At 39.4% G+C, this 27,778-nt stretch overlaps 1 protein-coding gene across 1 annotated transcript in view; it reads left to right on the top strand.

Moving 5' to 3' along the window:
* Window positions 1–27,778, top strand: part of LOC126416750 (Down syndrome cell adhesion molecule-like protein Dscam2) — an 859,584-nt gene that overhangs the window by 692,045 nt on the left and 139,761 nt on the right. Inside the window, exons 21-22 of the mRNA XM_050084589.1 lie at window positions 10,787–11,028; window positions 24,158–24,313. Of these exons, the coding sequence (XP_049940546.1) occupies window positions 10,787–11,028; window positions 24,158–24,313 (398 nt within the window). The remainder of the gene's footprint in view (window positions 1–10,786; window positions 11,029–24,157; window positions 24,314–27,778) is intronic.

The following is a 27,778-nucleotide window of genomic DNA, read 5'->3' on the forward strand; positions in this document are numbered from 1 at the left end:
TTTGCATGTTGAATTCTGCCAGTGGCTTCTGAGCAAAGTGGAATCAAAACTTTAAGATCCTCAGTTTTCAATTTTTTTGGATGTGTCCAGGTTCTGCCTGTCAGAGTATGATTTCACAGAACATGCACCATTATGCATCAGAAAATCCCCGTCAGTACTTTGAGTAGTAATTGCATAATCTCAAGAGTGGTGTTTGATGCACAGTGTCTGGTATCTGCATCATAACATGTTTCTTTAATGATGAAACTATTTAATGATGCAACTATTTAATCCATGATGAATAACTACATGGGTATCTTCCACAGATGAGCAGCACTGCCATGCCAACCTCGTCATGAGTGAGTGAGATGTTTGGTGAGGACAGGTCAGTCACCAGAGTTAGTGAAATATCCTGGCCACCTTAATCACCTGGCCACCTCAATCCATGTAGATTTTATATAAAGGGACAAGTTGAAGGGCAGGTGCATTCAGATAATCCCCACACAATGGAACAGCTACAGCAGAATATTAGATATTAGAAAAGGTATTGCTGCTCTCCGTAAGTTAGAATTGCTATGTGTGTCTCACAATTTTGTTGATAAATCAAGCAAAGCACTGCATCGACATCAACTGTGGCCATTTCCAGCGCCTTCTACGTTGTTCATTAACATGGGTCAATCTGATGTCATTAGTTAACAGGGTCAGTTTTATTTTCCCCTGCCTGTACATGGACCACACTTCTAATATTTGCATGTGAATAATACTTCAAATACAAATTTTAACTGATACAGTTAAATAATGTACATACAGTGGAACTTTGATTTTACAATCTCTGATTTTACATTTGTTCCTAGTAAGGTTTACCTCGATTCTACGTTCTTACTCGACGTCTCATTCAACTTTGCCCCATTTTTTTTCTATTGTCATTTGATGTGACTGTAAAAGTTATAAATGGCACAAAAGACGGAAAGTTCGCGCCACAGATGGTAGCAGAGTTATGGGAATATTTTAGGCCATTGTGGAGAGGGGAGATGTGAGAAAGGAAATGCTAATGTAATCCACAATCAGCATTGCCAACACAACTTGCAATGTTTAGCTTCACCATGCAACTATGATAGAACTGTTGCTATGTTGTGGCAGCAATGGGAAAACTTGACAGTCAACACAAAGTGTTCCAGACCAAGCCAATACGTGACAAAGGGCTCCGGCCGCCATCTTTTCTTGTGCCACTTGTAACTCAGCCTTATCTTTTTGCATGTATTTCCAGTATTCTGTATTCAGCAACAATATCAATCACCAACCTTTTAAGTTCAAACATTGAGTTTCAAAGAATATGCTTCATCAGAATTTAGTAAACAGCTTTGGCTGGCAACTTGCTACATCACCCGACAGCCAGTACAGCCACCTCACCACACTAACATACTTTGTTTAGCTCACTACATAATAAGCTTACAGACCTTAGCTTACAAAAAATTTGAAATTTCTTAACTACTGGCTCGTAAAGTATAAATGGGCACAGAAGCCATAAATCAAAGTCGGTGCAAGAATTTCTTTCTTCTCCTCCTAAGTAGCAATTTTACAAATACTCATAAAATCAACTGACATAAGCAAATTGCGAATCCATAAACAAACAAGAAATACATTTCAAAATTGTATGTCATATACTAGACCTATTAGGGAAAAAAAGTGGGTTTTGCCACTAGAAATACTGTAGAGTACATAATTGAAAAGACTCTCACTTCTCCTAATGATGTACAAGGTAATGGAGCCTTTTCCTAACACACTACAGCCACAGATTATACCTTAAAACCTGCAATTTTGAGGGTTCTTTCATTTTATGTTCACCTCAAAATAAAAATTTAAAACCTGCCTGGTGAAATAAACAGAAAACTGTGAAATATGGTGAAAACTGCCATATTACAACATCTCAGATATTTGTAGCACATCGGATGTTTCTTTTTCACCTGCAAACAGTAGCTGCACAACATGCTGATGTCATGCTAAAGCAGTGTCTTCTAACATATAAAATGATAAATAGCAATCTTACATGGCGGCTTGTTCTGAAATATGACTGCTGTGATTGGTGTATAGCACTTGGAGTGATCGTGGCTTGTACATAATTTTAATTTATATAGTTATACCTTGTAGAACGCCCCCTCCCATGAACCATAGCCCTTGCTGTTGGTGGGGAGGCTTGCGTGCCCCAGCGATACAGATAGCCATACCGTAGATGCAACCACAACGGAGGGGTATCTGTTGAGAGGCCAGACAAACGTGTGGTTCCTAAAGAGGGGCAGCAGCCTTTTCAGTAGTTGCAGGAGCAACAGTCTGGATGATTGACTGATCTGGCCTTGTAACACTAACCAAAACTGCTGTGCTGGTACTGTGAATGGCTGAAAGCAACGGGAAACTACAACCGTAATTTTTCCCCGAGGGCATGCAGCTTTACTGTATGGTTAAATGATGATGGCGTCCTCTTGGGTAAAATATTCCGGAGGTAAAATAGTCTCCAATTTGGATCTCCGGGCAGGGACTACTCAAGAGGACGTCGTTATCAGGAGAAAGAAAACTGGCATTCTACGGATCGGAATGTGGAATGTCAGATCCCTTAATCGGACAGGTAGGTTAGAAAATTTAAAAAGGGAAATGGATAGGTTAAAGTTAGATATAGTGGGAATTAGTGAAGTTTGGTGGCAGGAGTAACAAGGCTTTTGGTCAGGTGAATACAGGATTATAAATACAAAATCAAATAGAGGCAACGCAGGAGTAGGTTTAATAATGAAAAAAAAAAAAAAAAAAAAAAAAAAAAAAAAAAAAAAAAAAAAAAAAAAAAAAAAAAAAAGGAGTACGGGTAAGCTACCACAAACAGCATAGTGAAAGCATTATTGTGGCCAAGATAGACATGAAGCCCGCACCTACTACAGTAGTACAAGTTTATATGCCAACTAGCTCTGCAGATGATGAAGAAATCGAAGAAATGTATGATGAGATAAAAGAAATTATTCAGATACTGAAGGGAGACGAAAATTTAATGGGCATGTGTGACTGGAATTTGGTAGTAGGAAAAGGAAGAGAAGGAAACGTACTAGGTGAATATGGATTGGGGCTAAGAAATGAAAGAGGAAGCCGCCTGATAGAATTTTGCACAGAGCATAACTTAATCATAGCTAACACTTGGTTCAAGAATCATAAAAGAAAGTTGTATACATGGAAGAAGCCTGGAGATACTGACAGGTTTCAGATAGATTATATAATGGTAAGACAGAGATTTAGGAACCAGGTTTTAAATTGTAAGACATTTCCAGGGGCAGATGTGGACTCTGACCACAATCTATTGGGTATGAACTGCAGATTAAAACTGAAGAAACTGCAAAAAGGTGGGAATTTAAGGAGATGGGACCTGGATAAACTGAAAGAACCAGAGGTTGTAGAGAGTTTCAGGGAGAGCATAAGGGAACAATTGACAGGAATGGGGGAAAGAAATACAGTAGAAGATGAATGGGTAGCTTCGAGGGATGAAGTAGTGAACGCAGCAGAGGATCAAGTATGTAAAAAGATGAGGGCTAATAGAAATCCTTGGGTGACAGAAGAAATATTGAATTTAATTGATGATAGAAGAAAATATTAAAATGCAGTAAACGAAGCAGGTAATAAGGAATACAAACGTCTCAAAAATGAGATTGACAGGAAGTGCAAAATGGCTAAATGGGCATTGCTGTAGGACAAATGTAAGGATGTAGAGGCTTATCTCACTAGGGGTAAGGTAGATACTGCCTACAGGAAAATTAATGAGACCTTTGGAGAAAAGAGAACCACTTGTATGAATATCAAGAGCTCAGATGGAAACCCAGTTCTAAGCAAAGAAGGGAAAGCGGAAAGGTGGAAGGAGTATGTAGAGGGTCTATACAAGGGCAATGTACTTGAGGGCAATATTATGGAAATGGAAGAGGCTGTAGATGAAGATGAAATGGGAGGTACGATACTGCGTGAAGAGTTTGACAGAGCACTGAAAGACCTAAGTCGAAACAAGGCCCCGGGAGTAGACAACATTCGATTAGAACTACTGACAGCCTTGGGAGAGCCAGTCCTGACAGAACTCTACCATCTGGTGAGCAAAATGTATGAGACAAGCGAAATACCCTCAGACTTCAAGAAGAATATAATAATTCCAATCCCAAAGAAAGCAGGTGTTGACAGATGTGAAAATTACCGAACTATCAGTTTAATAAGTCATGGCTGCAAAATACTTATACGAATTCTTTACAAATGAATGGAAAAACTGTTAGAAGCTGACCTCGGGGAAGGTCACTTTGGATTCCATAGAAATATTGGAACACGTGAGGCAATACAGACCCTATGACTTATCTTAGAAGCTAGATTAAGAAAAGGCAAACCTATGTTTCTAGCATTTGTAGACTTAGAGAAAGCTTTTGACAATGTTGACTGGAATACTTTCTTTCAAATTCTGAAGGTGGCATGGGTAAAATACTGAGAATGAAAGGCTATTTACAATTTGTACAGAAAACAGATGGCGGTTGTAAGAGTCGAGGGACATGAAAGGGAAGCAGTGGTGGGGAAGGGAGTGAGACAGGGTTGTAGCCTCTCCCCGGTGTTATTCAATCTGTGTATTGAGTAAGCAAATAAGAAAAATTCGGAGTAGGTATTAAAATCCATGGAAAAGAAATAAAAACTTTAAGGTTCGCTGATGACATTGTAATTCTGTCAGAGACAGCAAAGGACTTGGAAGAGCAGTTGAACGGAATGGACAGTGTCTTGAAAGGAGGATATAAGATGAACATCAACAAGAGCAAAACGAGGATAATGGAATGTAGTCAAGTTAACTCAGGTAATGCTGAGGGAATTAGATTAGGGAATGAGACACTTAAAGTAGTAAAGGAGTTTTGCTATTTGGGGAGCAAAATAACTGATGATGGTCGAAGTAGGGAGGATATAAAATGTAGACTGGCAATGGCAAGGAAAGCGTTTCTGAAGAAGAGAAAATTGTTAACATGGAGTATAGATTTAAGTGTCAGGAAGCCGTTTCTGAGAGTATTTGTATGGAGTGTAGCCATGTATGGAAGTGAAACATGGACGATAAATATTTCAGACAAGAAGAGAATAGAAGCTTTCGAAACGTGGTGCTACAGAAGAATGCTGAAGATTAGGTGGGTAGATCACATAACTAATGAGGAGGTATTGAATAGAATTGGGGAGAAGAGGAGTTTGTGGCACAACTTGACTAGAAGAAGGGATCGGTTGGTAGGACATGTTCTGAGGCATCAAGGGATCACCAATTTACTATTGGAGGGCAGTGTGGAGGGTAAAAATCGTAGAGGGAGACCAAGAGATGAATACACTAAACAGATTCAGAAGGATGTAGGTTGCAGTAGGTACTGGGAGATGAAGAAGCTTGCAGAGGATAGAGTAGCATGGAGAGCTGCATCAAACCAGTCTCAGGACTGAAGACCACAACAAGAACCTTGTATGCCCTACTCTACTGTGAATTAATTTTACATATAGTAGTTTCTGCTTGGAGTCTCTCTACAGAGTCTGGAACGTATCAAGGCTGCAGACAACATAAGCTATTCTGTCTGCAATAGTCATCACCACAATTAACAGCAAAAATAATCAGTTATTGATAATATAATGTAAACAGACAGATATAAAAATTTACTCACCAAGTGGCAGCAGGGGAACACACACACAAAAGGATTGAACTTTCACAAGCCTTCGGAGCCAGTGGCTCCTTCTTTTGACAGAAGAGTTGAAGGGAAAGGAAGTGACTAAAGGAAAAAGAGTGGAGAGGTTTAGAGAAAAGGGTACAGCTCATAAGAGTCATCCAGAACCCCAGTTCAGGGGAGACTTTCTGGATGGGATAAGAAGGAAGGACTAGTTGTTGGGAACTACACCAGACGAGATTTGAAAATGTGAGAGATTAAAGTTGGAAGGTCTTCCACCTTTAAGCTCTCAGGCTTCCAAATTTGGGTGGAAGACAAGCATTAGTGAAGACTGAGACCAGAAGGATTTCAGGACTGAAAGCTTATCTTGTAGTGACTGTTTCCAGGTACTTTGTTTAAAGAGTTTCTTGGGCAGTGGCAGAGGAGGGGTCTAAATAACACACTATAAAACTGATGTTGACAAGCATGTTGTGCCAAACAGCACTTTCTACAGTGTTATCAACGTTACCCCTATGCTCAGTTTGGCAATAGACTTTCATATTGGTTGGTGGCACTACTCATGTAGAAATCTGTGCAGACCTTTCAGTAGAATTGGTATACCCGATACAATTGCTTTCATAGGTGATGCTATCTATAATGGTATGAGATATACTGGTGAGAATACTGTAATAGAGTGTGCTGTAGGCGGCCACCTCTTGCACCAGAGACTTTCACATGAATGTGATCCATATTATATTGGTTGTGAGCAGAAGTGAAATAAAATTAGATTTTTGTCTAGGATGGGTGGAATAACATTTTGGGAATCATAATGGAAGCTTACTATGAAAGATATTTGATGTCAATGACAGGTGGTATTGGGTAAGGGTTTTGGAAGAGGGTTGGATGCTCTTATTGGCTGATAGTTGTTGGTGGTTTGGGTAATAGAACCAGGAGAATTATGTATGTGGACCATGTGAGGAGATTAGTAATCTTCTCAGAAGGCTCAATACATATACAGCTATAAACATTCTCTGCAAAACAGAGGAAAATGCATGTCAGTGAGTATTTAGCATGGTACAACATATTATGGTTTCTTCGTGTTCCAATTACGTACCAGATGTTTGAAAGGCAGATTATTTGTATAACAAGAAAAAAGAAGTTAAATTCAGAAGAGTGATAAATAGTGCTTTATTCAAAGCATACTCCATCATTTCTTATGTATTTTTCCCATCTTTCGGGCAATTTGTGAATACCATGCAACTAAAAATTTTCCCCTTTTGCTGCGAACCATTCATCGAGCCATTTTTTCACATCTTCATATAAACCAAAGTACTGCTCAGTAAGTGCATGACACATCAATGCAAACAAGTGGTAATCGGAAGGAGCCAAGTCTGATGAGTGAGTTGCATGGTGTAGAACTTCCCAGCCTAGCACTTCCAATGTGTTGGAAACCAGTTTTGCCATATGTTAAGGAATATTGTCATGAAGAAAAATGACTGTGTTACCTCTGTCAGTATTGTGGCCTTTTTCAAGCAGCAAATGGTTCAAGTTGGTCAATTGTTGTTGGTAACATTTTGTATTAACCATTTCCCACAATTAGTGTTAACCATTTCCCCAGATTTTAACAGCTCATTGTAGAGTACATCCCTCTGGTCCCACCAATCACAGAGCGTTGTCTTTCTGCAAAAGTGATTCAGTCTTACAGTCGATGAGAAAGGTGTGCCTGGGGCTACCCATGATTTTTTGCACTTGGAGTTCTCAAAATAAATCCAATTTTCTTCCCCTTTAACTATACGATGCAAAAATGATTTCCTTTTGTACCAAGCGAACAAAATGTCACATATATTTTTGCGCTTTTCCATTTTCCTGCCATTCAGCTCATATGGTATCCACCTGCTGGTCTTCTGAATCTTTCTCATCTCTTGTAGATGATTGGAAACAGCTTGTTGATGAAAGCTCAGTTGCTCGGTGAGTTGTTTTTGTGTTTGAGAATCTTCAACAATGCCTCAAATTCCACATCTTCATGTTTTTTGGCAGTTTTCCACGTTCCTTGTCTTGCAGCATCAAAGTCACCATTTTTTAAATTCCGAAACCATCACTCACACGTATCTTGCAATGGAAGTAATTAGTATGATTCAGCAGCAGTTTTCTAAAAATGGAAACAAAAAATTAATGCTGTTTGCGAATGCTCTTTGTTCAGTACAAATTTTGACACATTGGACACTACAACACAACGCTATGCAGACACTTTTCCAGTCTATATCTCATGCATGTATGACACTTGTTGATGACCCAACAAAATGGAGCAGTGTTAAATCTTTATAGCACATACTACATTGGTGCCAAATCTGTTGTTGAAATCCGCATTTCACACTTACACACCTGGTATGTGGTGTGGGGATAGTACCTGTATACTGTGTAATTATTCTAACCTTGCCGTTACTGCCTCTACAGTGGCATTATTTAGGGGTATATACAATAGTTCTAGATGGTTTGAATCCTTCACTTAAGGCTGGTCTCGAGACTCTTTAAGTGCCTACTTAAAGAGCTGTGGGATAATTGTTGAATGTCTACAAGCGACTGCCAATTTGGGTTTTTCAGCACTTCCTTGGTGCTCTCACACAAGTCAAACATAGCTGTGACCATTCGTGCCACCCTTCATTGTATATGTTCTGTCTCCCCTGTTAATCATACTTCGATAATATTCTTAGAGGGCTCGCATGAGGATTTTGCAAACAGTCTTTCTGGTGGACTGACTGACCTTTGTTAGTATTCTGCCAGTGAACCAAAATCTACCACTTGCCTTACCTACAGTTATTGAGCATATAGTCATGACATTCCATACTCATGAAAATTGGTAAACATAGGTATTTGTGTGAGCCAGCTGATTCCAATTGTGACTCATTATTGTTATCGTCATTGAATATTTATTTTCTGCATTTTGTGGAGTGCTTAAGTTTACATTTCTGAACATTTAAACCAAGTTTCCAATCTTTGCATCACTTTCAAATTTTTTAAAGGTATGGTTGAATATTTCTGCAGCTTTTTTCAGATATACTCCATCGTAGATAACTGTATCATCTGCAGTAGGTCTTGTGTTGCCATTAATACTTTCTGGAAGGTCATCAATATAATGAATGAACACTCTTCCCTGTTACCTGTGGAGGGCTCTCCATCAAAGACGATGTACTGCATCCTCTCTACCAAGAAACCTATAGTGCAGTAATAGACACTTTTTGTGATGCCATATTTGTGTGCTCACAGTAATTGCTGTTGTTATTGTATCAAGTCAAATTCTTTTCAGAAGTCGAGAAATACTGCATCCATATAATGGTCTTGACCTATGGCTTTTAGAGTGTCATGAAAGAAAATTGCAAGTTTCATTTTGCAAGGTCATTATTTTTTGAATCTGTCCTGGTTGTCTGGGGGAGGCCATTTATTTTGAAAGACCTCATAATGTTTAAAGTTAGAATCTGCTCTAGTGTTTTGCAAATCATTTCTGCTGCCATTCTTGTAGGCAGGTGTGTTTGGTGTCACTGCAAACAATGTTTTGTTCAAAGAATCTGCAATATACTGTGATTAAAATGGGAGCTAACTCAGCTGTAAATCGTGTTCAGAATGTGACAGGGATTGAATCAAACCATGGAGCCATGTTCGATTTCAGTGATTTTAAGTGTTTTGCAACACCACTGACACCATCTATATCTCTCATCCTTATAATAGTGTGAGGATTATACTGGGGCACTACTCCTATATCTTCCTTAGTAAAAGAAAAAGTGAAAATGGAATACAGCATTTATGCTTTTGCTTTTATACCCTCAATTTCAGTTTCTATGTTTTGTGAGTGTTTGGTCACTAATTTTGAGTTTTGTGTGAGTCCTTTTTCAATAATATTCTGCTATGGTAGTCACTGAAGGGTTACACATTGCCTTGTTGATAGCCAAATTATGTTTCATTCAGCATCTCTTTACATAAAGCCATATGAATAGTGTTACACCCATCATGCGGAAGTTGCTGTTTCTTTGAAGTTTCTTTACAGGTACTGTACACTGTGCACAAGCCCTCCTTTAGTGAACAGTGCTATTAGGTATGTACTGAACCAGAGCATGCTCAGTCATTCTTTAACTTGAGCCACAGATCTTCTACATGCTCCTACCCAGATGTAAATACTTTGAGCTCCTCTTTGGGATGTGATGTGACTGCTTCTTACTGTACTGACTAAACATCTAAATCTACCTATTTGTTTTGGCTGCAATAATCATTGTTGTTAGAACTGTTTCATTAGTCACTGATACTAGTTTCTATAAAGGCAGGTTTGTTTGTTGTCATTATATTTCCATCATGAATGGGCTCCAGAACTATCTGTTCCGACTAGTTGTCAGAGTAGGCATTTAGTAATGTTTTGCAAAATGTCTTGTCACACATACCATTTACAAAACCATAATCAGCCTAGTTGACTGCTTGAAGACTGAAGTCTCCTCCAATAACAATAATAACAAAAGGTGACAAAGGAAGAAAAGGGCTCAGAGACCAAGACTCTCTCAGCCACCCCCCCCCCCCCCCCCCCCCCGCCACCCCTTAACATTCCCTTTTCATCTTTGCCCCCTCATCACAACAGATGGGTCCCTCTCATCCTAGAGTCTACATCACTCGTCTCTACTTTCAACCTATGCCGACATATCATTCTCTCCTCCTTGAGGAAGAAACTGTTAGTTCTGGAAACTAGACTAGTGTATGTGTGTGTTCTTCTGTAAGTGTCTATCAACAGTACTAATTATTTCATCTGAAGGTAAATACTGTTCAGCAGTTCTGTCTCACAGCAATATAATTTTGTCACTTTTCTGTAAGTTTTGCAGAATGTAATAAATGACTCTTACATGTTCATAAGAGCCTGTAAGCTCCACTTTTCACAGTTGTAATTTTTTTCTGTTTTTAAATTTATTTTTGACTTATTGTAAGGAGATATAGTTAAGAAAATTCTATGCTGCCACAAATATTCAGTTATAAACAAAGTATTACAGTTTCAATGGAGATGCAAAGTTTTCGCTATGTTTTAATTTACACTAATGGCAAGGTGCAACAGCAATATGTGAATGAACGTGTCTAGATTTATAAAGCACAAGAATCTCACTGAAATGTTTATTACATAGGACGTACACTCAGTATGCTGTAGTAGTCCAAGCTTTCAACAAAGTTGGTGCTGGCCCAATGTCAGAAGAAGTGCGTCAGTACACAGCTGAGGGCATCCCAGAGCAACCACCTCAGGATACAACCTGCACCACTCTCACCTCTCAGACAATCAGAGTGTCATGGGTATCTCCACCACTCAGCACTGTGAATGGAGTCATTAAGGGATACAAGGTTGTTTATGGCCCCAGTGATAGCTGGTATGGTGAGTAAAGACTTTATTTTATTCATTCATTTATTCTTTGTGCTACATAGATCCTGTCAAGAAGGACAACCTTGGAATGAGTTGAGCATACATTGAAATTAGGATTTGAGTTTTTGTGGTTTGATTTTGAATTGTGTGAGTTTTTAGTTTTTCAAGGTTTTGAGAATTTTGAGGTTCATGTTTTTTGTATATAGATTCTGAGTCCAAACAGTTAAGAAAGGATTTTTTTTTCCTTTTAAAATTCTGGCATTGCATTAGAAAACCAGTTTTGTATAGTAATGTGATAGCTATAGAAGTGAAAAAAAAATCCAAAAATTCTACCTTCTTTGTATTTCATACATTCTTTGTCCATGTTACATTATAAAAGCTTGTACTACAGGTAGAAATAATACTGTCTTCAGTTACTAATCATCCTTCCTTCTTTAACTGTGAACTTTGTAGTAGGTGAAATTTGTAATGAAAGCAGCACCTCAGGGATTTGGGAATATTTGAAAGCTGAACTGCATTAATGAAATTACACACTCATAAGGTTTTTTTAAGACTGTTTATGCATGTTAATTTACTCATTTTTAGTGCCCTAATATTGTGATCCACTTGTGTTGATGTTTATGGAATATGCTAAAGTACTGATGCATGATTGCTCAGTATAGTATATCATAAGTATGTATGTGTGAGTGTAAGGAGTGTTTTTGCAGTGTATTATTGTTGGTAGTGATAAATATGTAATGAAGTGAGGGTTGAGAGTGAAACCTGATGTCAGTGTTTATCCTGTTACTCCTGAATAGTGGCGGCAAGAGAGGAATCGAAGTAAGTGTCCACATGTATCGTGTTTCATGGACCACTTTCATCAATTTTACACACAAAGATTTTTTGTTTTCTTTTGGCCCTGAACTGCTTCATTTTCTTGGATATCAGTGTTCTTTCGTTGTTTTAAATAACCATTGTTTGTTTGTTGATCATAGTTTGTAGTCTGATTTGTTTGTCATTGAATTCCTTGGTTTTATCTGCTTCGTTTTTTGTAAATCCCCAAATGCAATTTATGATGGTGGCAAGCAGTCTTCTGGTCTTAACCCCTTCTATTATAGGTAATAGTGTGGTGAATTGTTCTCTGTCCTTGACTGAAAGATGTTTTCTTAGTTAAAATGAGTTCTATTAATTTCATAGATTTTGGATGTAATCAAAAATTTCTTAAACCTCTTAGTAATGGAGGTATATGAACATACTCATACATATTCTTAAAAACCTACAAACATTATTTCAAGAGGTTGTTTTTGTTTCCTGTAATATGTCACAAATATTTTTGAGGTGATGATATTGTTCTCCACAGCCTTTCCAAGGCATGAAGCCTCCCTGGTATTCACCTACTCCTTGCTCTAGTTGTTTTTTTATCTTTATCAGTATCTCCACTGTATAGCAACTACCATTTTTCATAATATTGTTGCTTAATCTTGCTGTATAAAATGAATCTTTGATGAAAAATTACTCATACTAATGAATGTTCAGGATGGAATGTTAGAATAGTAAGAAAAAGACGGTTGCTACACACCATATAACGAAGATGCTAAGTCACAGATAGTCACGACAAAAAGACTGTCAGAAAATGAGCTTTTGGTCAACAAGGCCTTTGTCAAAAAAGACAATGTACACACACACACACACACACACACACACACACACACACACACACACACACATACATACACACACACACACAATCAGAATGTAATTCAACACACATGACCACTGTCTCTGGAAGCTGAAGCCAGAATGCGAGTAGCAGTGCATGATGGGAGAGGAAGCTGAGTTGTGGGATTAAGGAGGAGGCTGGGGTGAGGAGGGGGGAGGGATAGCAGGGTAGGGATGGGGGACGGCAAAGTGCTGCTTGTGGGAGCATACAGGGATGAGGTGGAGAGAGAGGGTAGGACAGCTAGGTGCAGTTGGGAGGTTAGACGGAGGGTAGGGGAGAGAGGGGGTAGCGAAAAACAAGAGAACTAAAAACACTGAATGCATTGGTGGAATAGAGGGCTGTTTAGTGTTGGAATGGGAATAAGGAAGGGGCTACATGTGTAAGGGCAATGACTAATGAAGATCGAAGCCAGGAGGGTTATGGGAACGCAGGATATATTGCAGGGAGAGGTGCTATCTACGCAGAAAACCTGGTGTTGGTGGGAGGGATCCATATGGCACAGGCTGTCAAGCAGTCACTGAAATGAAGAATGTCATGTTGGATGGCATACTTAACAATGGGGTGGTCCAGGCGTTTCTTGGCCTCAGTTTGTCGATGGCCATTCATGTGGACAGATAGCTTGTTAGTTGTCATGCCCAAACAGAAAGTAGCATAGTGGCTGCAGCTTAGCTTGTAGATCACATGACTGATTTCACAGTTAGCCCTTTTTAAAGAACTACTCTCATTGTCCCAGTCCCTACTGTGAAAATAATTTTTGGCCACCAACCAAAGACCAATGGTGAACCCTGCATCACTTAGTTCACTCCTCTATCCAGCTGTGATCAGCCCCAACTGCTGCAAATCAACCCATCTTAATGGTCCAGCATTTATTAACCTCAAACTTTGCCTCACCGTCATTCCCTAAATCACTCAACATGCAAACTAACCCTATATCCACAGAAAAAACTGCAAACCAGCAACTAAAAACTTATTTTGAATTTAAAATCCTAACTGCTGACAAAGGTTCCACCATGGTTTTGTTCAAATGCAAGCATTAGCTGGCAGAAGGACTCTGCCAGTTGTCAGATTCATCCACGTACAAACTCTGCCATATTGACTCCAATCCAAAAATCCAGCAGGGTCTCTAAATCCTTAAGCCCATCCCAGAACCTCTCCCCAGAGTCCATCTCTCTTCTCACCGCTACTAGTTCATACACTCCTACCTTCTACATGCTTCCGAAAGTCTGTAAATCCAACCACCTAAGATGTCCCATTGTTGCTGGTTACTGTGACCCCACTGAGAGAGTACCTGCTCTCATAGACCAACACCTTCAGCCTCTTACCTGGAACGTACCCTCCTTTACAAAATATACCAAGCATTTCCTCCACCAACTCTCCACAGCCTGTCACTGTTGATGCCATCTCCCTTTATGCTAACATCCCTTATGCCCATGGACTTACCTCTATTGAGCACTACGTTTCCCAGTGCTCAATGGATTCCAAACCAACAGCCTCCTTCGTAGTCGGAATGACCAACTATACTGTCACCCACAATTACTTCCCCTTTGAAGGCATCACCTGCAAACAGATCAGAGGTATGGCTATGGATGTCCACATGGCACTATCCTATGCCAACCTATTCATGGGCCACCTAGAGGAATCCTTCCTAAACACCCAGAATCCCAAACACATCACCTGGTTTAGATTCATTGATGACAACTTTGTGAACTAGTTCTTCCAGAACCTCAACATCTTCTCCCCCATTTGCTTCATACAGTCATACTCAACCCAAGAAGCCCCTACTCAATGCAGCAAGCCACCTTCTTCAATGATAACCTCCATCTCAAAGGTGACTGACTTCATCAGTACTGCTGTCCATATCAAACCTACCAACCACCAGCAATACCTCCACTTCAAAAGCTGCCACCTATTTCATACCGAGAAGTCCCTTCCATATAGCCTAGCCACCCTTGGCTGTCACATCTATAGTCTCAAGCAGTCATTCTCAAAATATACTGAGGGTCTAATTGAAACCTGTACAAGCTCAGTACCATGCAGGACTTTAGCAAGTGAATTACATTCTCCACCAGAGTTTCGACTTCTTCTCATCATGCCACGAAATGAGAAATGTCATACCCACTATCATTCCTACCCTTCCCACAGTGGTATTCCGCCACCCACTGAACCCACACAATATCCTCATCCATACTTACACAATCCCTGGTTCCAACCCCTTGCCTCACGGCTCATATCCCTGTAATAGACCTAAATGCAAGCAAGACCTGTCCCATACATCCTCCCACCACCACCTACTCCACACCGGTCACAAACATCACCTAACGCACAAAGGCAGGGCTACCTGTGAAACCAGTCATGATCTAAAAGCTGTGCTGCATTCTATGTGGGCATGACGAAAGCTGTGTGTCCACACGATGCCCCCGACAAACTAAGACGAAGAAACACTTGTACCACCCCGTTGCTGAGCATGCCACCCAACACAATTTCCTTTATTTCAATGACTGCTTCATTGCTTGTGCCATATGGATCCTTCCCACGAACACCAGCGTTTCTGAACTGCGCAGGGTGGAACTGTCCCTGCAGTATATCCTACCTTCCCATAACACTCCTGGTCTCTATGTTCGTTCGCCTTTGTCCTTACCCATCTAATCCCTTCCCTGTTCCCATTCCAGCACTACAAAGCCCTCTATTTCACCAACACATCCTCTGTCTTTTTACTTCTCTCCTTTTCCATTGCTCCCCCCTCACCCTCCGTCTAACCTCTCGACTGCATCTAGCTGTCCTACCCTCTCTCCACCTCACCCCTGTACATCCCACAAGCAGCACTTTACCATACCCCACCCCTACCTTACTGTACCTCCCTTTCCCCACCCCAGGCCCCTCCTTATTCTGACCACCCAGTAGTTTCTCCCATCATGTGGTACAGATAACTGACTTCAGCTGCCAGAGACTATGGTCATGTGTGTGTGAGTTGCATTTGTGTGTATGTATGTGTGTGTGTGTGTGTGTGTGTGTGTGTCTGTGTGTGTGTGTGTGTGTGTGTGTGTGTGTGTGTGTGTTTGTGTGTGCATGTTGTCTGTTTTCAATGATGGCCTTGCTGACTGAAAGCCACTTTCTGATCCAACAGTCTTTTTGTTATACCTATCTGCGACTCGGCGTGTCCGCTATATGTTGAGTAGCAACTATCTTTTTCACAATATTGTTACTTATACCAGGGTTGTTGAGGGGTGGGTGGGTGGTGTTTCGTATTTGTAGGAAGGTTTTGTAATAGTCTCTGGAAGGCCTCGGTGAAATATAATAATTGATAAAATATTTCATTCTGATATTTTTTCTTGATCCATCTGATAATTCGGATGATACTTTTGGAGTTTATAGAATAAATGCTCTTCTCATTTGTGGATTTGTAATTTTAAACATGCCTGGTGCCTTTCTTCATGAATTATGTTACACTTTGAAGTTGACCAATCATGCCTTTTACATAGGTTTAAGGATTCCAGGTTTTCACCTTGTTGGTCAATAATTGGTATTGGTTGTTCTGAATTGTCTGTTAATTTTGTGGTTCATGTGGTTTCTTGATATTTGTAATTTCTGACTAATTGTCATGGTTTGTAAATCCTCTTTTCTTTGTCAGGTTTTGATTTCTTCATCTTCAGAGATGTGAATTAATTTAAATTTGATTTTGACAGTATAGTGGTATGAACCCATATGCACTGCACTTAGTATGTAAACAATGTAGATGTCTCTGTAAAAGGAGTTGCCCAAGGTGGTCATGATCCAGTTGCCTTTCCACTTTTGTCCAGTCAGGATATTTTCAAGTTTTATGTTTATTTAGCCCACTTTTGGAGTAGATGGATTTGGAGATGAGGGTATACTGACTGCAGAGTTCAACCAGTCTGTGACCTTTCATATTTTTATGTTTCTGTGGAGCCCTTTTACTGATTACGTCATCATTTATTTTTATCTTCCTAGTTAGGAATCTCCTCCTTTATTAAAAAGTGAATGTGCAACTTTTATGATCAGTTATTAAGCATGAATAAAAGTGATTTTACTTCTTTTAGGTTCAATAACTACACTACACTTAAACAAAAACGAAACCTGAAACTTTCTGGCAGATTAAAACCGTGTGCCTGACTGGAATTTGAGCCTGGAACAGTGTCGTTAATGGGTAATGCTTTTACTGCCAGAGCAGTCCTGGTGTGGCTCATGATCCTCCCACACAACCTCACTTCTGTGAAGTTTGGCATGTAGGAGAGAGGTATTAACAAGAGTTGACACTCTTCTAAAACAAAAGCAGGTGGATAAACAAAAAAGTCACATAAAATGAAATGAGGGGAGAGAACCTGTGACACTATGTTAGCAATATGATAAACCTGGCGGCATGGTTTTGTGGTCATGGTGACCAATGCGATGACAGTTTTAGCATCTGCCATTTTGGACGCAACACATAATTTTTGAATGGAAAGAAAGTTGTGTGAGATAGAAGCTCACCTAAGAATAACAATAGTGTCTTTAATTTGAGCATAGGTTTATTCAATTTTTGTCCATCTCCATAACTGAATGATCAGTATAGACAGCTGCCTCGCAGAGGTCCCAAGTTCGATCTCTGGTACTGATGAGGATTTTTCCCAATGAGAGTACTGATATGGGACGTATTCAGCTCGTGATGCCAATCAAGGGGCTACTTGACTGAGTAGTAGTGGCTCCACAGTCTGTAAAGTCTGCAAAATAGCCGGGAGAGCAGTGGCTGACCACGCACATCTCCAGCCAATAGACATCCTCAGGTCTGTGCAGCCTGGACAATGAGTGTCACATTTTGTACAGAATGAGGCAAGTGCTGGTGACTAAGTGTAAAGGCTATGAGATGTGCTCAACATGTTTCTCCTGCACATCATAAGGTGATGATTACCTGCTTCACGTGTTCCTCACCAACACTTTCAGCAAATGGCTGAGAAATCCTTTTGTTCTTTCCTCAATAACTTTCTTTCTGTGTTCTTTTAGGAAAGATAAAATTGTTAACTAGATTGTTAATTAATTTAGTCAATGCCAAAGTATTTTGAAACTTATATTTATTTAAGCAAAGCTATTAAAAATCATGAGCACACCTTCCTTTGCATCTGCTCAATTCAGTATCTACCAGAAGAAGACAAATTACATATATCTCTTCCTTTTTATTACATTTTTTGGTCTGAAGAAAATTTATTATATTCAAACTGAGAATATGTTTGAGGATTCTGCAGCAACCTAATGTTAGGGATATTGGTCTGTAATTTTGTGGGGCCATTGTTTTGCCCTTCTTCTGCACAAGACTCACTTGCACTTTTTTCCAATCACTTCGGACTTTGTACTGGGCTAGAGATTGACAATAAATATGAGCTAAGTAAGGTGCCAATGTCTTTAAGGGATGTCACTTCACTGTCTGAGTGAGATGCTAACAACTGCTTAACTACTCTTTCTAGCAAAGACACTCTCTTGGCATTCTTAACTGATACGTCATCATGATCGCTAATGCCTGTTCTATACTGCTGCTGTCGATAAGATCTAGCCTATTTGTAGCTGCAAATTCTAAGATATTTTCATTGCATGTGGGCTGCTGATTTATCTGCTCAAAACAGTATTTAGAAAACATGTTCAGAAGTACTTTGCAGGACTGTCTGTCTGTATCCCCTGCAATGAATTCATAGACATCCCTATCTATACTTGGTAGATTAAAGTTGCCTCCAACTAGTAAAACGCATGATCTGGGTATTTCTTATACACTACTGACCATAGACAATCTTTGAATGAGTCTAGAACTGTCACAGCCAGTAAAAACATCAAAAAAATAGCTTGGTTTCACCTAGACCTGTTACATGCGACCAGATAATTTCTCTGTCAGTCTCGACTTCGACCTCAATAGAGAGAATATTTTTGTCAGCGGCAATGAACACTCCCCCTCCTATAGCCTCTAATCTCTGTTTCCGATATACATTCCTCCGTGACTCGCTAAATATCTCTAGACCTTTTTTGTCAATTTCTTGGTTTGGGTCTTATACATTATATTTGGGAAGGTACTTTCAAATATCAGTGCCACTTCATTGTGGAAAAGTTTGTGCTTGGAATTGGCTCAATCTCAATTAATTCTGTGTCTTAGAGATGTGATTTAAGAGTCTGGATCGTTTCATCATTAATTATCCTAGCAGCTTTCCAGTGGGGCCACTTTCACTCTGATAGATACTTGCACTGTTGATAGCAAATCTTTGTCCATTATGGTCAGAGAGACCACTCAGGACTTGTCTTCCCCTATTTTAGTGTTGTTGCTAAATATATTATCAATTAGTGTACTTGTGTGGAAGTTATGCAAGTAGGGAAACTAACCACAGAAGCAAGATTATATGTGGAAATCAAATTTTCTAGGTCTGGAATTGAGAAAATTTATATTGATGTTCCCAAGCACTGTCACATCTTTTCTGTGTTTCAATACATATAGGGTGCACATAAAGTCCGGGAACACTTTCAATTATTTATTGCACAAGAACTAAAGATTGACAGATGTCATACATATTGCATTTTGAATAGAAACTCTGAAAGTTTTTTTTACAAACATTTGATATGCGGAAAACATGATTGACCCAGCAGATGTCAATACGGTAAGCGAATTCACTCCATACCAGTCCCAGAACAGCATCGTCGACTGCGGCAGTCACTTCCCGGATTCTCTCCCGGAGCTCTGCTACATTGTATGGTAGAAGTGGTACTTACAGCAGATCTTTAATGTGTCTCCACAAAAAAAAGTCACACAGAGTGAGATCTGGTGATTGGGCAGGCCATTTCATGAAACAACTGTCCCCTTCTGTAGCACAGACGATCCATCAATGCAGCAGCTCCGTGTTCAGGTACCCACAAAGTTCATGATGAAAATGAGATGGAACCCCATCCTGCTGAAAGATGAATGGAGAGTTTTATTGCATTTGAGGCATCAGCCATTGGTGCAACATGTCCAAGTAGGAATATCCAGTGACAGCACTCTCGGCGAAGAAGAATGTCCCGTACAGTTTTCGACGTGATGAGGCACAAAAAACATTCACCCTTGGGGAAGCATGCTCAGATTCAATGCATTCGTGTGGATATTTTGTACCCCAGATTTGACAATTATGCTTGTTCTCTCTCCCATTAGTGTGAAAAGTTACTTCGTCGCTAAAAATTAGGCTATCAACAATGCCGTACCCACCCTCACTCAGTTCTTGCAACTGTGAACAAAACTCAAAACGCTTGTCTTTGTAGTCATCATTGAGCTTCTGCACTAGCTTCAATTTGAATGGTTTCATAGACAGCTTCTGTCATAGGGCTTTCCACACTGTCATTGGAGCCATTTTGAGTTCATGGGATGCGTGATGCACTGATTTCTTTGGATTCCTTATGAATGTCTCTCATATGCACTCCACATTCACTTCACTCACACTGGGATGTCCGCTTCTCTTTGCCGGGCACAAGCAACCCGTCGTAACGAATTTGTTGTGCCAGTAGTAAATGGCCTTCCTTGTCGGTGGCTTCTTACCGTACTTGGTTCTAAAATTCCATTGAACAGCCGTTGCACACTTGTTTTTGTCAACCTCCAATACACATAAAGCTTGCTCCACACCTGAACTCACCATGTTTGCAACTAGCCCTGACTATCGACAAATTACCAAACTACACTTTGGCAGTATACATGAAAAAAAACTTTCAGGTTTCTCTTCAAAATGACATATGTATGATATCTGTACAATGTTTGGTTCTTGTGCAATAAATAATTGCAAGTGTTCCTGGACTTCATGTACACCCTGTGTTTTAGGAGTGCATCTGCCTCAAAAAGAGATTAGAATTCCCTGAAGGAACTCTGTATAGTGTTACTTCTGGGGTATGAGAATTATTTTTAAAAAAATTCTATGGCACTTTTTTCCAAATGTTGTCCTAAACAATAACTTTCCCCATTAGTTGTTCTACAAGTAACAGTATATTTAACGTATATGGCAACACCACCCTTATCTTTGTATTTGCTGCATAATTATGTTGCTAAGTAATAATTACACTCAAGTGTCAAACATCCTTGGTTAGCGATATACATATATACAGAGGGTGGTTGTATTGTGTACACAAGGTATAAAAGGGATTGGCAGAGCTGTCATTTGTACTCAGGTGAGTCATGTGAAAAGGTTTCCGATGTGATTTGGCTGCACTATGGGAATTAACAGACTTTGAATGCAAAATAGTTGTTGGAGCTCAACACATGGGGTGTTCCATTTCAGAAATTGTTATGGAAATCAATATTCTGTGCTCCACAGTGTCAAGAGCATGCCGAGAATACCAAATTTCAGGCATTACCTCACACCACAGCCTTCACTTAACAACCAAGAGCAGCAGCACGTGTGTAGAGATATCAGCGCTAACAGACAAGTGTCGCTGCATGAAATAACCACAGGAATCAGTGTGGGACATATGACAAATGTATCCGTTGGGACAGTGTAGTGAAATTTGGTGTTAATGGGCTACGGCAGCAGACAGCCGACACGAGTGCCTCTGGCAACATCACAACAACATTGTCTGCAGTAACTGTCCTGGACTTGTGAGCATATCAGTTGGACCCTAGATGACTGGAAAGCTGTGGCCTGGTCCTATGAATCCCAATTTCAGTTGCCTAATGGCAAGGTTTGAGTGTATCACAGTTTTCATGAAGCCATAGACTAAAGTTGTCAGCAAGGGACTGTGTAAGGTGCTGGTGGCTCTGTAATGGTGTGGGCTGTGTTTATGTGGATGGACTGGGCACTCTGTTTGTTCAGCTTCTTGGAGACCATTCGGAGCCATTCATGGACTTCATGTCACTAACAACGATGGAATTTTTATGGATGACAATGTGCCATGTTATTGTGGCACAATTGTTCATGATGGGTTTGAAGAACGTTCTGGACAATTCGAGCAAATGGTTTACCACCCAGATCTCCCAACATGAATCCCATTTATGAGACATAATTGAGGGGTCAATCCATGCACAAAATCCTGCACCAGCAACACTTTTACAGTTATTGATGGCTATAAAGGCAGCTTGCCTCAATAAATGTACAGGGGCTTCCTGTGACTTGTTGAGTCCATGCCACATTGAGTTGCTGCACTGCACCAGGCAAATGGAGGTCCGTCACATGGAGGTATCCCATGACTGTTGTTGCCTCAGTGTATTTATCACAATTTTTCTCCACCAAAATTAATATGATGCTCACTAAATCACAGATCATAGGCATAGTTTATACCTTGTAGTTCATGAATATTGATTACAAGTTCATTGGTCTTACTGCAGAGGCCTCTAGTGTTTTGGTTATAAATTGTCAGTTTTTGTTTTGTAGAAGAAGTTACACAGTGCACTCTAAAAAAGAAGTTTCAGTTGAAGGTGTGGGCAAGGTATTTTCTCCAAGTTCACCTGTTTCCACACACTGAAATATTGGGAAGAAGCCATTTTATCTTGTTTTTCTCCAGCCAGTTGTCCATTGTAGTCTGTGTATTGCCATTCCTGCAATTTCGTTGTGTTGTGGTGCACTCTTTGTTCAAATCTGACTGTCCTGAGTTCACATTGTTCCTTGCATTTATAGTGATGTCACAAATTGTAGTTGCTAGATGATTTTTCCCACACCATTTGAGGTGAAGGCCATGAGTGGTGTAAAGTTCTTTATCAAATTTTTTTACTTTTACCCTATGAACATGTGCAGAACTGTTGCAGATTTCTGCATAATGTCTATTTGTAGCTATTACTGCCTTATTTACCCATGAAGATCATACCGAGTCATGCCTTTGTAGAGTATCAAGTACAGTTCCATTAGAATGCATCAGGTGGTTTAAAGCTGTTCTTAAGACATCAGCAGCATGCAAACCTTTGTTGTGTGGAACGTCATATGAACCACCATAGATCATAATGGATCTTTGTTATCTTTCAAGAAATATTGTTTACTGTTGATAGTACTTTGTCTGTGTGAGCACCTGGTTTGATATAACCTATTGATTTTATTTTCAGGTGACAATTTGAGCTGGAGTGGACACACAGTTTGCATAATTTTTGTCTTCTTTTCCTCCTGGCATTTAATTTGTCATTTTTTGATAAAATTCTTTGATGGAACATACAAAAATCTTTTACTGCATACAATATAGTACAGATGCTGTGATTTGTGTAGCAAGCAGCATGCATTGGACTACCGGAAGTAGTGACATTATCTTCCGCCAGTATATATGCTTCTCATTTGTTACATCTGCTTTTGGCCTGCTTGGTGGTCTATAGTTTATTACATTCACTTTCAATGTTTCTGAGCCTTTGAGATAGCACTTTGTTTTCCTCCATTGATCTGTGCACAATTGCTAGCAGTGAGTTAATAGTTTCAATGAGTTTAGATTTGTCAGGGTGCAAGTCATACGTAACACACTTACATTTGGATTTGGATGGTTTTTCATTGTAGTTTTTTTGTGTAGCACAATACTTGGAACTTTGCGGAGCATTGCTGTTATATTTCTTTTTTTCCTTTAATGCCTGATAACTTACAAGAATTCATAAAAACTGGAGGTACAACTTCACCTAACTCTTTACTTCTGCCGTCTTGAACTATGTGTATCTTCAGGAGGAAAAATATTTAATAGTAGATGACACTATCCTGATTTTCAGAACTAATAGTTCTTTTATTGGGGAGGAGAGGTAAATAGGTTGGGAAACATTAATAAGGAAGGGTGGACCACTCAAGACACCGCCTGTAGTGATGGCAGGGCTACACTATCTTAGTGCTACCTGCTTCAACTTACACATCTCTCCACCCAGAGGAAGGATCTAATAGTTCCCAATGCTCCAATGGTGTCATGTACTTTTACTCTTAAATGTGTCATTGGCAGTGCTAAATATTTTGCCTCCTGAATTTTTGGCCACAACTTCTGTTTCGTAATTTAGTAACTTTGAGTGTTAAACCACTTTAATATTCAACTCCTTTACTGCACATTCTTTCTCTCATATGCCAGGATATAAGCTCACCTTTTCCTTGTGAATCACAACTTCACTCGTTGTCCTTCCCATTCCCTTTTTCCCTACCATTTGTTTCTCCTCAAGAACAATTTCTCTGAGTGTTACAAATGCTACAGTTGCAGCAGATCTTTCTTCACTTATGAATGTGTCAGTCCAGCAACACTATTATTTGTTTCAGCAAGTTGTGTATTGATATATTTCTTCACTTCAAATAATCATAGTTAGTGTTAATATTGCCTTCTATTTCAAGAGTTAACTGTGTTTGTTTATTTATTGCAGACTGTGCATGTTTGTGATTGATCTCAAATGGATGTATACACAATAAATGTTATTGAGTGTCTGACTGTTACCATCATTTGAAAATTCCTGCATTTGCATTGATTAACACAGGGAACTTAAAGATAACTACTGAATTTTGTTTCTGCCCCTTCTTTTCCTCTTAGATGATAACACCAAAGACACAAAAATAACATCTGCAAGTGAGACTATACTACATGGGCTGAAAAAATACACAAATTATAGCATGCAAGTTCTTGCCTATACTTCTGGAGGAGACGGTGTCCGCAGCCCCGCAATTCATTGTCAAACTGAGCAGGATGGTAAGTATCAAAGTTTTTTGTGTCAATATGTTTAGTAAAAACATTACCTGGGAATTGGTGCTTGTCTTAGTAGCAAATTATCATTTTTTAGTTATGTGGATGTCATTATTCCAAGGAGCAACCAAATCAATAACCACCAAGCAAGGTGGCGTAGTGGTTAGTACATTGGACTCGCATTCGGGAGGACGACAGTTCAATCCCGCGTCCGGCCATACTGATTTAGATTTTCCGCAATTTCCCTAAATCGCTCCAGGCAATTACCGGGATGGTTCCTTTGAAAGGGCACAGCTGACTTCCTTCCCCATCCTTCCCTAATCCAATGAGACCGATGACTTCACAGTTTGGTCTCCTCCCCCAAATCAACCCAACCCAACCCCTCTTGCCACCAAACAACAAATCAATACTCCATAATATCAGGTCAAGGTAGTATGTAGCAGTGTAGTTTCAGACTCAGAGTACATATTATACCACTTACACTGTACTATTGAATAACATGTAGTTAAAATCCTTTCTTTGTGTTGCTACTTCTCTATATTGTTAAGATAAACTAGATCTGATGTCATTTAGATTTAGTAATCTTATAGTTTGTACATAAGTTGTTAAAGTGGTGTTACTGAAGACTACAATTTTTTGAAAAATATCTCAGCAAAATGGAAGTGGAGAACAATCCAGTGTTTTTAATTTTGGATCTGTGTTGTGTCATTGACAACTTACACTTTTCATTTTGGTTTCATCACATTTAAAATGTATTCCACTGACTGACCTTTACTCTCTCTTCAAATCACTTTGTTTTATTAGCTGCTTGTCATTGTTGTTGTAAGTGACTGAATGGTACGGATCCTTTTGGAAAATACACTTAATGTTAATGTCAGATGTAAAAGATATCTGAATAAGTCTTACATTATGTAATACCACGTCACCTTGATGATTCGTTATTGGATTGAGACTATCCAAATTTGACTACCGTATTTACTCAAATCTAAGCCGCACTCAAATTTAAGCCGCACCTGCAAAATGAGGCTCGAAATCAAGGAAAAAAAAATTTCCCGAATCTAAGCTGCACCTGAAATTTGAGACTCGAAATTCAAGGGGAGAGAAAAGTTTTAGGCCCCACCTCCAAATCGAAACAAAGTTGATCCATTGTAATATGAGACAAAATTTAGGTCGAATGAATGACGATACAGCTATAGTAGTTTGGTTCGAGTCGTAAGCTCAGCAGTTACGCTTTACCAGGTAGCCATTGCTATGCGTCAGGCGCTCCATCTGTATTTATATAGGTACTCTTCCTTTTTCACGTGCTTAATCTGGTTTGAACTGATTGCTTATTTTTCTTTGATCTGATAAGTGCCGTTCTCTTTGGTATAAGTGTTTACGTCACTCTAAGCTGAAAATGCATTACTGTACACTGTGTCATGCATTGTTTGTCACATTCTGATAATGAGTGTTTATGGTATGTCACTGCTCATGGCATGGCTTGCTTTTGTGCATGCTACCGCCGCTTTAAAAAAAAAATAAAACAGAAGAGGAAGAAGAGAAAGAGAGGAATCGTCTCATTAGCGAAACAATGGCAAGAGACTGCTATCTGTTGTTACTTACACTGCTGTTTTCTTTGATAATGATCAACAAGAACCAAATAATAGACTACGTATGATAGAAGATGTTCTGAACGAGAGTTTAGTGAAAATTTTTCTCCGTTTGAATATCTTTGCAGACGCCTCTTTAGTACATTACATTCTGCACAGAAATTAGAGTCATCTTAGATTTAAAAATCTAGTCAATTGCCGTGCTTCATTTCTGACTGTATCACTATTAGGCATAAGAATAATATGAATATAAACATGACATGATATGTATATTCTTCCGTGTTTGCTGTTGTGTCATTCTAGTTTTGTAGTTTATTAGGCAGACAGGATTTAAATGAGATAGCAACAAACACGAAAGATTACATTGCAAAATGTTTACATTTGTATTATTCTTATGGTGAAGAGACTAATGCATATGATTCACAATTCATAAAAGTTCCTATTAGCAACCATCTCTTCTCACAGGTAGGAAAAAATTCAGAATGTAGAGTTGGCCATATTGACAAACATCCCAAACAGTCTTTCCAGTCAGATTTTCGTAGTACATTGCTACATTTGAAGCTGAACAATACAGAATTTGTATTTATTTCGTTGGATAAAGCATGAAAATGCAGTGCTTTCTTTCTTTCTTTCTTTCTACTGACGCAGAGGTTTTGGCGCCAGTATTTATCTTTGTGCGTACAAAGCATGCCTGTGAAACGCTACATATATTCGACGACAGAAGTTAGTTGTGGCGGCACCTACCAACATTTTTCAGAACTTCCGCTTACTTTGCACTCGATTCTAAGCCGCAGGCAGCTTTTTGGATTACAAAAACCGGAAAAAAAGTGCGGCTTAGATTCGAGTAAATATGGTAAAGTTACCCTAGAATTTGATATTATATCTTATCACTTACAGAAGGAACAGTTCCAGTGATAAAGACAGTATGGCAGCAGTACTTTTTACACATGGAATAGGGACCGACCATAGTTAGTGAAAGATGAAACTATGATAATAATACTTGGTAACTGTATTCTTTTGACAATGTTGACTGGAATACTCTCTTTCAAATTCTAAAGGTGGCAGGGGTAAAATACAGGGAGCGAAAGGCTATTTACAATTTGTACAGAAACCAGATGGCAGTTATAAGGGTCGAGGGACATGAAAGGGAAGCAGTGGTTGGGAAGGGAGTAAGACAGGGTTGTAGCCTCTCCCCGATGTTGTTCAATGTGTATATTGAGCAAGCAGTAAAGGAAACAAAAGAAAAATTCGGAGTAGGTATTAAAATTCATGGAGAAGAAATAAAAACTTTGAGGTTCGCCGATGACATTGTAATTCTGTCAGAGACAGCAAAGGACTTGGAAGAGCAGTTGAATGGAATGGACAGTGTCTTGAAAGGAGGATATAAGATTAACATCAACAAAAGCAAAACAAGGGTAATGGAATGTAGTCTAATTAAGTCGGGTGATGCTGAGGGAATTAGATTAGGAAATGAGGCACTTAAAGTAGTAAAGGAGTTTTGCTATTTGGGGAGCAAAATAACTGATGATGGTCGAAGTAGAGAGGATATAAAATGTAGGCTGGCAATGGCAAGGAAAGCGTTTCTGAAGAAGAGAAATTTGTTAACATCCAGTATTGATTTAAGTGTCAGGAAGTCATTTCTGAAAGTATTCGTATGGAGTGTAGCCATGTATGGAAGTGAAACATGGACGATAAATAGTTTGGACAAGAAGAGAATAGAAGCTTTTGAAATGTGGTGCTACAGAAGAATGCTGAAGATTAGATGGGTAGATCACATAACTAATGAGGAAGTATTGAATAGGATTGGGGAGAAGAGAAGTTTGTGGCACAACTTGACCAGAAGAAGGGATCGGTTGGTAGGACATGTTCTGAGGCATCAAGG

The sequence above is a fragment of the Schistocerca serialis genome, chromosome 8, assembly GCF_023864345.2.
Source record: "Schistocerca serialis cubense isolate TAMUIC-IGC-003099 chromosome 8, iqSchSeri2.2, whole genome shotgun sequence".
Lineage (NCBI taxonomy): Eukaryota > Metazoa > Arthropoda > Insecta > Orthoptera > Acrididae > Schistocerca > Schistocerca serialis.